The 15,534-nt window shown below is 37.6% G+C and overlaps 1 protein-coding gene and 1 pseudogene across 2 annotated transcripts; one reads left to right on the top strand and one right to left on the bottom strand.

The window, feature by feature from the left end:
- Nucleotides 1–7,189: 7,189 nt before the first annotated feature.
- Nucleotides 7,190–8,470, top strand: LOC145103035 (protein CDI pseudogene; annotated as a pseudogene). The gene is made up of 2 exons (XR_013706336.1): nucleotides 7,190–7,345; nucleotides 7,502–8,470. The product of XR_013706336.1 is annotated as a protein CDI pseudogene (transcript).
- Nucleotides 8,471–8,545: 75 nt separating this feature from the next.
- On the bottom strand, nucleotides 8,546–12,272 carry CYCA2;4 (Cyclin A2;4). Its single transcript, XM_079040569.1, has 12 exons — nucleotides 12,114–12,272; nucleotides 11,010–11,345; nucleotides 10,720–10,918; nucleotides 10,346–10,479; nucleotides 10,157–10,249; nucleotides 9,946–10,079; nucleotides 9,784–9,859; nucleotides 9,615–9,691; nucleotides 9,507–9,540; nucleotides 9,244–9,393; nucleotides 9,021–9,155; nucleotides 8,546–8,924 (listed from the first exon to the last, which is right to left on the bottom strand). The coding sequence occupies exons 2-12, from the start codon at nucleotides 11,283–11,285 to the stop codon at nucleotides 8,871–8,873; spliced, it is 1,362 nt and encodes a 453-aa protein (XP_078896695.1). The 5' UTR covers nucleotides 11,286–11,345; nucleotides 12,114–12,272; the 3' UTR covers nucleotides 8,546–8,870.
- Nucleotides 12,273–15,534: the final 3,262 nt, after the last annotated feature.

Genomic DNA, 15,534 nt, shown 5'->3' on the forward strand with positions numbered 1-15,534 from the left:
ACCATAGCCCCCAGCTCTAAATCATGTGTCAGATAGTTAGCCTCATGAGACTTCAGCTGCCTCGACACATAAGCTATCACATGACCCTCTACATCAGAATTGCACTCATGCCCGAAATCGACGCGTCACAATAAACCACGAAGTCATCAACTCCCTCGGGCGGAGTCAAAATCGGTGCCTCGCATAACCGATGTCTAAGAGTCTCGAAGGTTGCCTGCTGCTCAGGCCCCCAGCAGAATGTCACCGACTTCTTTATCAGACGGGTCAAGGGAACGACGATCTTGGAGAAATCCTTGATGAATCTCCTATAATAACCCGCTAGACCCAGAAAACTCCGAATCTCAGATGGAGACCTCAGAACCTCCCACTGCATCACGGCCTCTATCTTGGCCGGATCGACCAGAATACCCTTCTGGTTGACGAGGTGTCCAAGGAACTGCACCTTGCACAACTAGAACTCACACTTGGAGAACTTCTCGAAAAGTCTCTCCCTCCTCAGTGTCTCCAGCACCTCCCTCAGGTGCTCCTTATGCTGCTCCTGGGTCTTGGAATAAACCACTATCATCAATGAAGACTATTACAGACCGGCCCAGCATCAGTCTGCACACGCAGTTCATGAGGTCTATGAACGTGGTTAGAGCATTGATGAGCCCAAATGGCATCACCATAAACTCATAATGACCATAGCGAGTCCTAAAAGTTGTCTTCTGCACATCATCATCCCTGACTCGCATCTGGTGATACCCTGACCGCAGATCAATCTTGGAGAACCAAGATGCTCCCTGAAGTTGATCAAACAAATCATTTATCCTCGGAAGTGGGTAACGGTTCTTCACCGTTACCTTGTTCAGCTCCCGGTAGTATATGCACATGCGATGTAACCCATCCTTCTTTTTCACAAACAGGATTGGGGCTCCCCATGGTGAACTGCTCGGCCTGATAAAACCCTTGTCTAGCAGCTCTTGCAGCTACGTAGACAACTCCTGCATCTCGGGAGGAGCGAACCAATATGGTGCATTGGCTATCGGAGCCGCACCAGGAACTATGTCAATCCTAAACTCAACCTGTCTCTCCAGAGGTACTGCAGGTAAATCTTCCGGGAATATGTCCGGGTACTCTCGCACTACCGGTACATCATCTATTGTCGCCTTACCCTTATCCCGGGTATCCATGACATATGCGACGTATCCTGCACAACCCTGCTGAAGGTGGCGCCTCGCCCTCGCTGCTGAACAGAGAAACGGTCTATGTTGTGGCCTCTCGCCCTGGATCACTAACCCTCCCCCACTAGGAGTGCGAACCCTCACTAGCTGCTGCTCACAATCAATCACTGCTCCATTGGGGCTCAACCAATCCAATCCCACTATAACCTTATTCCCACGCAGGGGAATAGGAACCAGGTCTACTAAAAACTGTTGATCGAATAACTATAGAGTACATCCTCGGTGAACCCTAGCAACCCTGACTGTCCTTTCGTTGACTATCTCTACATCAAGTGGGCAATCCAATTCCCCCGGAGCTCCTACAAATCGCTTGTTGAGCGTGAGCGACACAAAAGATCGGGTAGTACCTGAATCAAACAGTACCAAAGCTGATATATCGTTCACTGAGAACGATCCTACAAAAAAACATATAAACATAAGTAACAATCAATATCAAATAAGAGATAAGAGAAAGATACATACCTGTTACCACGTCGGGAGCTGCTCGTGCCTCATCGGCTGTTAACTAAAAGGCCCTGCTCTTCACCACATGCGTCTCACCCTGGCCCTAACGGCCATCCGTAATCCTCAATGTAGCAAGGGTGGGTGTTTCCACCTGCCATGCAGCTACTAAACTCGAGCACTGGGACCGCTTGTGTCCCTTCTGATTGCACTGAAAGAAAATTAGATCTGATGATGTCGTGGTGGTGGTAGTAGTTGTACAATTCCTGCTCATATGCCCAGTTCGGCCACACTTGAAGCAGCCTGAACTCCCTGCCTTGCACGTCCCCTCGTACAACTTGCCGCATTTGCCACAACGGTTGCGACTCTTCTGTCTCCTAGGTCCGTGGTCTGATACCTTAGGCTTCTTTCCCAAACTCCCTGACAGAACCCCCTCGGGTTTCCTCTTCCTCTCCATCTCTAAATCCAACTCCCTCTCTCGAGCCCTCGCAATCATGTCCTCAAGTGTCTTATAGCAGGAGTAGCTCACAAACTGGCGGATATCACTCCACAACAACTCATGGTATCGGGCCTTTTTCATCTCCTCATCGGCCACATACTGCGGAACGAGAAGGGCCCTCTCCCTGAACATCGCGGTGATCTTAATCACCATCTCAGTCGTCTGCTGGAGATCCTGGAACTCCCTAGCCAGCTGCTGCACCTCTATTACGGGTGCAAACTCGGGACTGAACCTGGTAGTAAAGTCACTCCAAGTCATCGCATCAAGAGCTGCATCATCACCAATAGCATGTCCGACCTCCTCCCACCAGTCATGTGCCCTGTCCTTCAGAAGACAGGATGTAAGTCTAACCTTGTCCCCCTCGGGACATCTGCTAGTGCGGAATGCGTTAGCGACATCCGCCAACCACCTGGTACTCGCAGTAGGGTCCCGAGACCCATGGTAGTCGGGAGCTCCACAAGCTCTGAACTCCCTGAAAGTCAGTGTGTGTGACCCCATCATGGTCGCCACCTCAGTGTGGAAAGCACTCAACCTCTCATCCAAAAGCTAAAGAATGCCCTCCTTGATCGTGCCAAAGATCACAAGAGTCTAATCCAGGATACTACGCGTGATCTCAGAGGAGATAAACTCCCTAGTTTGTTCATCTAGCTGCACAGCTCCTGAGCCTGAGCCTGATCCCTCACTAGCGCCTGAACTATCGACTGGTCTGCCACGTAAAATCTTCATTCTGAAAAACACATCATAACAAACATCAGAATACTAATCATAACTCGAGGGATCACATACACTACAAGTTCCCTGGATTCATCTCAGCCTTCCTTGACTCGAGTACGGATCCTATGCTTTCAGTAGTACGAGCCCATACTACCTTCCACATCTATCCGTACTTTCCTCAAGATCTACCTTGACTCCACCAAGTCCCTTCTATTGCTACTGCTCTTTGCTACTCTCATCCTAGGCTAGCCTTAGGGTAACCACCATCCCATCCTACGCCATCATCTGCATAAGAAGTCCCCGCTTTCTTTCCCTAACTAGCTCGCGAATACTATTACATATCACTCAGACTAGATAATTCTTCAAATGAGAGATCCTACCCTACAACGGTTGGACTCAACCAAGAGCTGCGAAATAGAGCTAGACCTAACCTTCTGAAATTATTTAGTCCTTGCAATATGTAACTTAACATATTCGTTTACTAGTTACTAAAAGATAGCTATAACTCCTAAAAGCACAAAGAAAGCAGCATTCGAGCATTGAGTACACATAATCGAGCACATACTAATCAGGCTATCATACTAACTAATCTGTACTAGCATGCAGTTCATAAAGCTGATACACATATAACAGGAACATAAGGCATCCTTCTTAGATCCTTAGTCCTAATCTAGCATGTTGTTCTCATAAAGCTGATAATCATATCATAACATAAACTTGTATGGGTAATTTGGGAGTACTTACTTGATCTCAATTGATTGCATGCAACACACCCTCTTCTCTCTCTCTCTCTCTCTTCAAAATCCTTTTCTTTTTGCTTTTTCTAAAATTCTTTTCTAAAAATTCTTTTATAAAAATGGTTTTTCTTTTGAAAATTTCTATACCAATTCCTTAGTTTGAGTTCATACACACCCGAAAGTGTGCCCGAATCCCTCAAACCAAGGCTCTGATACCAACTTGTAACATCCCAAAATATAGCCCAAAAATTTCGTTTTTAAATCATTAAGGAAAACCCATAACTCATGAAACATCATAATAAAATCACATGCTGTATATCTCAAACATCATATCAAGAATACTGTATCAAAATATCATAGTCTAAAATATCCCAGGCTGAAGACTGGGGTGTGTGTCATGCGATCATCCTAAGCCCTTCCCTTTACTAGCAGAAGTATTGAAATCAAAGCTGAAAATTATAAGCATGAAGCTTAATGAGCTCCCCCCCCCCCCCAAACTACCACATACCATACAATAAACACATAATAACAAATACTAGGCCTCGCCCATTGCATCGGGCCCTGCCCGACATTGGACCGAGATCCGGCATTGGGACCCACCCAGCATCGGACCGAAGTCCGGAATACATATATCATAGCAATAAGAACATAACACATAAACATATAACTTATACTCATATAAACTTCCTCATGCTTGCCCCGACATCGGCCCGAAGCCCAGAACACATAAGAATTACATGCAAGAATCATGAAGACAACAAGCATACAACATTCTTCGGGCTTTCCCTGGCATCGGGCCGAAGTCCGGAACATATAAGCTGCATCGGACTATCCCCGAAATTGAACCTAAGTCTGGTATATACTAATATACATGAACGGGCTGACATTGGTGCCTTCGACCCGCTCCTACTGGAGGAAAACTCACCTCTCAAACTGGATGCTAATCTCATGCGTAAGGAATCTCTGTTGGCTGCTCCTACGACTCCCCGGCTAACTTTATACAATAATACTTCGTCAGAAAACTGAAAATCCATCTAAGGGTAAAATGACCATTTTACCCATGGTCAAAGTCAATGCTCTGGTCAAAGTCAACATTCTGGGTTGACCAACTCGCCGAGTCAACCTTTCAACTCGCCGAGTTCTATAACTCAGAAATCCTAGAATCGCGACTCAACTCGCCGAGTCGTCCTCCGACTCGTTGAGTCCCTCTATAGGTTGGTCGAGTTCTACCACAAACTGAAACGGGACAACACGACCCGACTCTTCGAGTTCCCTCATGGACTCGACGATTCCTTCTGTCTGATTGGCCATCTTAACAGATTAAGCTCTTGGTCTCTAGATCTATAGTCCATTCTTCGCTTGTTCACTGGAAATGACCTTTCTAAGGGTAAAGTTTCCAACTTTACCTGTTGATAACCCTTTTTGAAGGGATTAGCTAAAACCCTAATTCCTTTAGGACATAGATCTTGTCCAAACAGCCTTATTATTCCAAACCAAAGCATGAAAACCTAGATCTAGGACCTAGAAACCAGTTAACCACGTAAAGTCTCGAGCTTGCATCCATGCATGGCCCCTTTGGGGCTTAAAAGGCCATAACAACACCCTTAAGGTTTGCATGAGACTCAAATGGCATAAAGTTTGCACCTTTATGCCTTTACAACCCTTAATAACTCCAGATCTGAAAGTATAATCAGTTTGGGACATCCATGACTCATAAATCATGCTACTTGGACAAAAACCCCCATAAAAGAGACCACAAAGAGATCTAATGAACTATAAGGCAAGCTAAGAGCTTGATTACCAGAAAGTGATGAGAATGGAATGAAATCCCTGGATCTTTAACCTTCTTCTTGAACCTTCAAGATCCTTCTTCGTCTTCTAAGCTTTAAGAACACACAAACCACTCAAAAATGGCAAGAAATAGCTCAAGATCACTCAAGCTTGATTAGGGTTTCGAGATTAGGTTTTGGAGGTGATAGAGGCTGGGGTGGAGGCCAGATATGATGCTTAAATAGGGTGCAAGCCCTAAAGATTAGGGTTTTCGTCCAGGCTATCCTACTCGTCGAGTCAAGACTCCGACTCGTCGAGTAGTTCATTTAAAACCCACACATATTCTGCCTTATGCTCGGCGAGTTAGGGCCATCAACTCGTCAATTAGCCCTTCCAAAATAAATAAATAAATAAGTTAAATACATACCAGAAACCAGACGTTACATTGTGGGTTCTAAACTCGGAGACTCTTAATAGTTTTTTCAAGCTCATAAATGTCCCAATTCAGGTGGTTGTAAATATGTTTAACTATAAACCGTACTAGGGTAAAATACAAAAAAGGACTATGTACTTTCATCAACTTATTGATTAGGCACTAAACTATTATTAGTATAATAATACAGGTTTATGTTGCATTTGGCATAAGTAGAGGTCTAGAACATGACCCCTTTCGCAAAAATGCAAATTGGAATGTGGCAAAGCATGGAACATCAATTTACTCCCATCGATATAGAACTTATTTTTCAAAAAGTATAATCGAAAGATCATTGTTATGTTTCGTATATGTCATTTTATGCAACTTACTTTACTTTCATTCAAAGCAACCCTGGTATGAATACATGTAGCATTTACTTATCTTTTTTGCTCATCACTTACTATCTAATTACTACTTTGTCATAAATCTGGTTCATATCTAGCAATAAAGGTCTGGTCAATTTAATAGGTTCAAATGTGTTATTAATACATATCAAATGGTGGAGTTCGTTTTTGTTAACCTGCTAACATATTTTTGTCTAATTTTCTGAAGTGTGTTAATTGTTAACATATTATATATGATTGTAAAGTTATACAACATAGCATAAAAGCTTATAAAAGCTTACTTTGTTCATGAAGTTCAAAGAAAATCCAAAAACAATTGATTTAACATTAACTTTTAAATAAAGTCTTTAATGTCATTAAATGGTGATTCTCCATTAATGTTATTAATGCTTGTTAGAGTTTATTTACATATAATAGAAACTTACTTTTAGTTGCTTACTCATAATAACAACCTACTTAGATTTTTTTATTGATAATAGACATGTATTTTTTTGTCATATGATAGCAGTGTACTTATATTTACGATAACCCAATTATAACATTGTACCTCAAATTCTTAGAATGTCCAAATTACCCTACCAAGTATATATATATATATATATATATATATATATATATATATATATATATATATATATATATATATATATATATATATTAAAAACATATATAAAATTCTCTTTAATAAGAAAACAATCAACTTCAAATATTGAAGAGATTAACTTGTATTTTGACTAATGATGAAAGAATATATCATAATAATTACCTTTTTATCTTTTTAATGTCTTAACTCTTAAATTTGAACAAAAATATAACTTGTTTATAATAACTTTCTTTTTATTTCGGCCCCCTTGTTTCAACTGTCGTGTTCCGCCCCTGGTATCATCTCTCGTAGCCGCAAAACCTCCAACAAAGTATCCTCTCGTATAACCACTGGCGACGCTTTTTTCTTCATATCTTCTCTTTCATCCAATGATGAACACCCATCTTCACATTCACACATAAGGGCCTGATTGTAATATAGTCATAATTGAAGGTTTGTAGGTGATTTATGTCAAAAATGAAAATAATAAATACACTTGTATCTTTGACGCGTTTCTTGGTCCTTCAACTTCCTTCCGTCAATCTAGATCTACAATCAGGTATACACTCTCAAAATATTATTTTCCCTCGATTTTTTTCCCGTATTTATATTACCCATTTCGATTTTTTTTTTTTAATTTGAACAATTGAAATTTGCTGTTCTTGTAAGCATACTTTAGATTTCATGTTGATTCAATTTGCTTCCATGTTTTCAGGACTGATATTTCGATTGCAATGTCGGTGGAATCTGTAAAAACCATCGACGTTAATGGTGATTCTGTTTCAAGCAATGGCTATTCCAAGAAACCGTGCAGGATCTACGTCGGTTACGATCCAAAAGAAGATGTGGCGTACGAGGTTTGTCGGTACTCGATCCTCAAGCGATCTTCGATCCCCGTTGAGATCATCCCCATCAAGCAATCTGAATTGCGAGAGAAAAAATACTTTTGGCGTGAACGTGGGAAGCTCGAAAGCACCGAGTTCTCGTTTACGCGATTCCTGACTCCATTTTTGGCTGGATATGAAGGTTGGGCCATGTTCGTGGACTGTGATTTCCTCTACCTTGGCGACATCAAGGAATTGTTTGATCTGGTGGATGAAAAGTACGCTGTGATGTGCGTCCAACACGATTACACCCCAAAAGAAACCACGAAAATGGATGGTGCAGTGCAGACTCTTTACCCACGAAAGAATTGGTCTTCAATGGTGTTGTATAATTGCGGTCACCCAAAAAACAAGGTTTTGACGCCGGAGATCGTCAACAAAGAATCAGGTGCGTTTCTGCATAGGTTTCAGTGGTTGGAGGATGACGAAATCGGTTCTGTTCCTTTTGTTTGGAATTTTCTTGTGGGTCATAATCGGGTAGAGAAGGATGACCCGAATACATTCCCAAAAGCAATACATTACACTCTAGGAGGGCCATGGTTTGAGGCCTGGAAAGATTGCGAGTTTGGGGATTTGTGGTTGAGTGAACTGGAGGAGTGTGAGAAGGTCAAAAAATCTGAGAATATGGAGTAAGGTTTGATGTTTATTATTTATTTATTTATGTGTTTATGTTGCTCATCAAGTGTTCGATGAAATGCTAGTATCTTTTATTTGAAATTCTCCTATTCATTATGTATGTTTTCGTTGTAATAGCAAGCTCATTGATTGATTATTCAATAATATACTACTAACTTTGTTTATCTTTGGGAATGATTTACTTCTTTCATAACAAGATATACAATTATAGAACAAAATAAAAGAAAAAAGATATCAAATTGGCATTAAGAACAGATAAAATTGCAATGGATATATGAACATGGGATAAGCCATTAGAGCCTCCTTGAGTTATACTTATATCAGCTTTTTACAACTTTTTCCCTTTCTTGCAAACTTACAAACTCAAATCTTGAAGCTATAAATGACTACACAACCTCACATCCCACAAGTATAACCATTACAAAAAGGTTTTTAAAGAACCAAAAACCTCATTTCCCAACTCTAATTTCAAAAATATTATTAACAATTCTCAAACAACAAAACACAAGCCGAAACATATATGGTAAATAGGCATAATCTAGAGTGAGAATACCTTCTTGTATGTTAAAATAGTGTTTCAGGTACTTGGGGAGAAGGCAAACTTGCAACACATTTGAACTGAAAACACAAAAACCAAATATAAAACTCACATCTTTAGAGATTAATGGTTAAAAAAAGTTATAAAAAAGGGTGTGTGATTACTGATTAGCTTACCTTATCTTGCATATACTTTGATCTTATAGCATTCAAAGGGGAACTAATGTCACTTGATCTTAAAACATGGAGTGCAAGAACTGTGTTCTTTAGATCTGATGGCTTGTAACTTGTGTAGTGTTCTAATGTATCATTCTGCCATAAAGTTCAAATTTTTTTTGTTAAATTCCATTTATGCCCTTTATAAAGTTAACAAAAAAGACACATGGACACAGAGTCTAACCCAAGGGTGTCGCGATTGATCTAGCATCCATCTAGCAAGAAACACAACCGAAGCAGCAACATTTGAAGGAACAAATACCAAGAAATTATAGTCAATCAAAGTCAACTCTGCTAGATAATTTGCCAAAAACTCCAATTCAAGACTCGGGCTCTAACATAAATAAGATTGGAAAAAATATATATATTATTAGTGGTCAATTTGCTAAAAAGAATAATGGCTTTTATGTAAATATCTCCCTAAAGTAACAAGAAAACAACTAGTACCTGGTTAGAAGCTGGAGCTGCTCTTAAAAATCTCCTGTAAACAATAAAGATTCATAAAGTTACAATCTTTATACAAAAACATACTAAATAAAATATGATTTCATATACCTTACAAAAGTTTTTGTTGTGGGTGCTGAAAATTGAAAATTTAATTTGTTCAAAACTTGACCCTCCATGTTCACAACCTGCATAACTTATAAAATCATCTTGTACTCGATTTTTTAAACATGTTAAATACAAAATGCATGATATAATAATAATTATAACGAAATCAAACCTCTGATTTTGTGTAAGTATTGTCTGTGATGAAACAAAATTCCTCAATACTAGGTGCACACATTTCTTCATATTTCCTTAAAACAACAAACAAAATAACTATATCAACATAAAGAATAATAGTGAAAAAAAAATCTAAATAAAAAAAAGTGTGAGAACTTACGAGGCAATTAGCATACAAGTGATGCCTAGCAATTGAAGTTTTTGTCTTTCAATATATTGTTGAGAAAGAAATGAGTCAATGAGATAAACAGTGAGATACAATGTGTCAGGCACCAACTTATATTCCTCACTTACCTAAAAAGAAATTCACAAGGGCATATTCGTAATTTGAAAAAATATAGGCTATGATAAATAAAAAGATTGAAACTAACCTCTACAAGCCAATCAACCAAGACTCCCCTCATACTTTGAGTTACATCTCGTTGCATTGTTTCCATGAAATTAGAATGTGGTCGATGTATAAGCTGCAAAAAATAAATAAATAAATAAGAACTTATGAGTTTTTTTTAGTTTTGGGTTTAGAATAAGAAAGGTGTTATGATAAATGCCACATGTCAAACCTCTGATGCACGTAAATTGTTATATATCTCATGTGCATACATGCTACACATTAAAGGGTCTTTTTCATCAGAATCTATATCAGTAAAGTCAACCTTGGTAGCTATGATGGTCTTCTCATTGATGTTATTTCTCCCTGTATGTCAAAAAATTGCACTTTTTCAATTTTAACCCATTATAGCAACATGCTTACAAATTCCTTAACAATAACAAATAAATAAATAAAATAATATATATTGCCCATATCAGTAGATAGAATAAAGTACATTGCTATTCCCATTTCCCCACAATTTGCCCAAAAAAGTTTAGCTCTTGATAGAATCTTGAAAATGTGTAAGTTTATTAGTTACATAGAGACTTTGTAATTACAACAAACCTTTCTTTGAAAAGCTTTGCAACTGTGAACCTACTCTTTTGCCAATTCGGTTTGTGTTTTCCCTTTCAGCAATATGAGTACCCTTCTGGTGAATTACGCTTTTGTCCAAGTCAATGTGGTCAACAGCAGTAGATTGAGTTTGAGCAGAAACTTGTTGAGGTTTGATGGGATTTTTCTTGGTGATCTTAGTAGTCTTTTTCTGATCACAATTGGGAAAAAAGGAAAATAAAAAGGACATGAGTTCTGGATATAATTTAAAGCAATATGAGAGTAGATAAATGTTTACAAACCGTAATCTTGGCTGGAATTATGCAGTTTTTGTAAGAATTATTATCACAACAAATGTTTGTGACATCTTTAAGAACAGCTCTCCTCTTGTTTTGGGCACTAGAAACTCTAGTGTTGTTGTTTTTCTCATCTAGAACTGATCTTTTAGGATTTTTACGCAAAAGACGATCTTGCCCCTGCCCTTTTGGTGCTTCTGAACCCACAGATGGCTTGCAAGCAGCAGCACGAGCTCTTGTTACACGAAAAGTGGGCTCTTCAATATTAGCTCCTTTTCTCATTTGTATGTTTTTTGGAGAAAACCAATTTCAAGGTTTTAATTTGAAAAGGTTTCCCTCTATCTGTAGCAATATGGAAAACTATCAAGATGTTTGAAAACACAAGACTGAAATAAGTTTAAAGAACATGTTTATTTTCGCCAATTTAGTTTAAATTTTGAAACTGGTTATGTTTCTATTTAAAATTTTCAAATTTGAACGCACTTGAGTGTTGTTTACTTCCGACTTGGATATTGACAACATAAATTCAAGGAAAAAGATGAGTCCATGAAAGGGATTTTCCAATTTTTGTAGATGAAAACCCAAATCAAGACCTTTCAAGAATCAAGATTTAGACAGCAAATTTGGAAAACCCTAATAGCTATGAACAGAAAGAAAGAATCAATATCTAAGACGAAATCATGCGTCCAGTGATTCAAATCTTAAAGCTACATTATATTTGAAAACAGAAGTAATGTTTCATTCAGTTCTATCGGATTTTGGAAATCTTGAACCAAGATGTCCTCTAAGATATCTTTTACATCAATTTGCCTTTCATCGGTGGTTAAATCTACGAAATATGGAAGTAAAGAAGAAAACCGGCAATCTCTTTTATCTTTTATTCAATTTGCTCTCAAGATTTGGCAATGTACACTTGATTAGATGTTCACAACACCAAATCAAGAATATATGGGTAGAAGTTGTCTCATTCCCAATAAACCCACGTTCTTATTTCAAAATTTAAGCAAATCTGAAAACCCTAATTGATCCGAAAACAAAAAGCATAAAATTGGACATGAAAACACAATGCGAATGAACGAAATTATGTTGTAGAGGGAGAGGATGACTAACAGAGATGATTAGATCGTGTTACAGAGCTTGTAAATCAGCTCGATAGGATTGATAGCTTAAAAACATGAAAATTTTAGGAAAGGGGGACAGCTGGAGATTGAATAATCAGAGAGCGGGATGAACGTAGAGTTCAAACTCGAACATTTTGGGAGAGAAAAAGGTGATGAATTTTTAAAGTATTTAAAGATTAAACTAATGCCGGTAATGTAAATTAAAATATTAAATACTAAAGATTTTGTATTTTACCAAGATGCCCTTTGACTGATTTGACTATACTTTTTTTCTCAATTGCCTTCGATATTTTGAGGGAGAGCTTGATAATGAGTCTAATTTATAGGGATAAATGCCGTAAAAAAACCTTAATTTGGTTGAAAATATTGGTTTCATTGTTAAACGGGTTTTTGGTTCGTTTATACAACAAATTTGTCATATTTTTCTTTTTGTCTTTTTTATCTGTAATAATAGGTTTCCAAATTACTATGAAATATTATTCGCGAAAAAACCTTTGAGTTTACAAATATTTTACAAAAAGTCGTTAAGATTATAAATCTTAGTAATTGTATGGAATATGTTGTTAAGGATTCTCGAATTCATATTGATAAACACGGAGTGACATTGCTTCCTATAAAGACCGAATAGAATAAAATCCTTCTTAGCAAGGTTAATATATTTCGACAGAGAAGTTTTTTAGACCATTTTTCTACCAAAACAAACTTGTCTAGTTATAGCATTGACATTCTTTGTTCTTTATGTCTGATCTGTAACAACCATGCATAAGATATCCGACATGTGCTTATCAGGTGTGAAGTGACATCCCAAATTCTTCTCAAAACAAGTTATTGGTATGATATAGACTTATCTAATTTTATTCTTATCCGTGATTTACGTTGTTTCTTTGATTCGTTGTATATATCAATGACTCGTTAAACACTTTTGGAGGTGATCATAGTAACTATGTGGTGGTATTATTTCCATGAAATTATTTTTTTAAAGGAAATAAAAATATTTTATATGTTTAAAAGGTTTGTGTTTCAGGAATAATAATATATCATATTTTTTTTATAAAAATAAATATAGTTGTATAAGTTATTATTTCTGAAATACAAACATAAACCTTTTAAACATATAAAATATAAATATATTTGTCTAAGCTATTATACAAATATATTTATTTTATAAAAAAAAATATGATACATTATTATTTTTGAAATTCAAATATTTTAAACATATAAAATATTTTTATTTTTCTTTTTAAAGAAAATGAATTGAATGTAATAAATGTCATATTATTCATATGTTTAACTATTTTAGCATATGTAGCAACGTAGTTAATTATTAGTGTTGGGATGAAAAATCTTTCAAAGATCGTTTAAACTCAAACAAATTAAAATAAGAACACAACGATGATTCAAAATATGTTGAATGATTCAAATGTCACGCCTCAGAAGAACTCGATTAAGAATTGCTACTGTAGAGGCGTGATTAGGGTTACAAGAAATATTATCAGAGTTACCAAAATACGATGCATGCATGCATCTTAAATACTCTAACCCTAGTAAATAAATACGAGAGGACAGGACCAACCTGTTTACAAAACATACTACACATAAGGCCCAATGACGCAACATAATTATCCTAACAATCTCCCCATTTGCGTCAATGAGGCAAGAGAACATCAGTTCAGAATTCGCTTTTGCACTTCAAATACCTTTGGAATTATGCCCAACAATGCCTTACGAACCTAGATATACCAACGAATCATGTCTGAGAAGCACTTTTTATCACCTGCATCGTTGCTCTTGTATTTGTTGACAAGATCCAAGATGAATTCGAGACAGGAAGTAGTGTATAAATGTTTTTCTGGGAGGAAGAAACATGCTTTGCGAAAGTCAACATCATTTCTTTCCCTTGCTTGAAAGACTACATACCAACTTTCATTGTAAATTTTTCCAAGCTTTAACTTCTCAAATCCCTCAGGAGCTTCTTTAGGAACTACAGAAGGCTTCTTTCGCAGCACTGCAACTATCTCTACATCCATAGTTCCCACCTCTTGAATATATGAAATGATCATGAGCTTGAGGTGATGGATAACAGGATCGTACTTATGCCCGTCCCTTAGCAACAAGTTTTAAAGCAAGATCCAGTCGTATGGGTTGATACACGACATGTCTACAGAGTGAATTCATGAACTTGACTCATAGAACCTTTGACAACTTTGAATTTTGCATTTGGAAAACTGTCAGTCTCAGTTGGTCCAGTGACCTTCATTGTCGTTATCTTGCTGGCACTCCATGTCTCGTATTGCGGCCTCATGTGCTTGAGATAAAATAAGAAGAGCAGTTGATCAGCGCCGTTATCAGTAGAGGGGACATTTGCAACCTTGATAAAAGAGCGAAACTTGAAAGCCTTAGGAGTTATTGGAAGATCTAGTTGTGAGTCTTGAGTATTCTGAAGTTCGAACGACACAACCGGTTCTAACCAATATTGATTCGGAGAGTCAAGAGCTTCGCTCTGAATGCGCTTTAGCGTCCATATAGGAAACAAGAGTTTCCTACTTTCAAGTGCGAACCTAGCTTTTCTTTCAGCCTTCTCCTTGGCTTCAGCCTCTTGAATGATTCTCTGATGTTAATCTAACTCAGATTCACGAGCCTTTCGCCTTTTGAGTTCTTCTTCACCTACCTCCCCTTCTTCATTATCATCAATGATTGGCTTTTCAGAGAAAAGTGTTTCTTTGCCTTTAGGCTTAGATTCTCTTTTAACATTTGGCTTAACTAAAGTAGTTTGCTTGGCTGAAGTCTTCTTCGGTGGATCTCCCCCTTATTTCGGAATGCTAGAAGATTCTGGAACACCCTCCAAACAGTGAAGCATTGCGAACACAAGTCGTAGCTTTTCGCCTAGATGTTTTCTAACAAAAATAGTGATCATTGAGTCCCTAGTCTCAATGATATATGAGAGTAGGACAATAATATCAGTGATACATGTTTTCATTACTGCCCTCTCAGTTACCAAATCCTGGACTTGTTTCTCAGCCTGTTCGAGTTTGATGGTTAGAACTTTAATTTTTTCAGTTTTGATGGCGAGGGAGTCCATTATCTTAATTTCCATGGCTAGATCATCTTGAAGTTTGGAGATTTGTGAGGAAATGGAGGATTTGAATTCTTCATGATCGGTAGTGATCCATGTTCTGACTTCTTGAAGTTTTGCTCGTTCAGCTTTAATAAATGAGCCAAGACTAGCAATTGCTTCATTAGCTTTTGATGTATTTGACTCAAAAGAAGTCTGGAAGTTGTTCATAAAAGATGTGCATCAAAAATTAGTTTATCAACTTTTTCGGTCATTTCGTTGCAGATTGTAGCAGAGGCATTTCTAGCTTTGTTCATCTTCTCAAGATTTGATGAGTGCTCTTTGGTGAGGTTTTTAA

The sequence above is a fragment of the Lactuca serriola genome, chromosome 4 (genome assembly GCF_051521515.1).
Source record: "Lactuca serriola cultivar US96UC23 chromosome 4, Lser_US96UC23_V15, whole genome shotgun sequence".
Classification (NCBI taxonomy): Eukaryota; Viridiplantae; Streptophyta; class Magnoliopsida; order Asterales; family Asteraceae; genus Lactuca; species Lactuca serriola.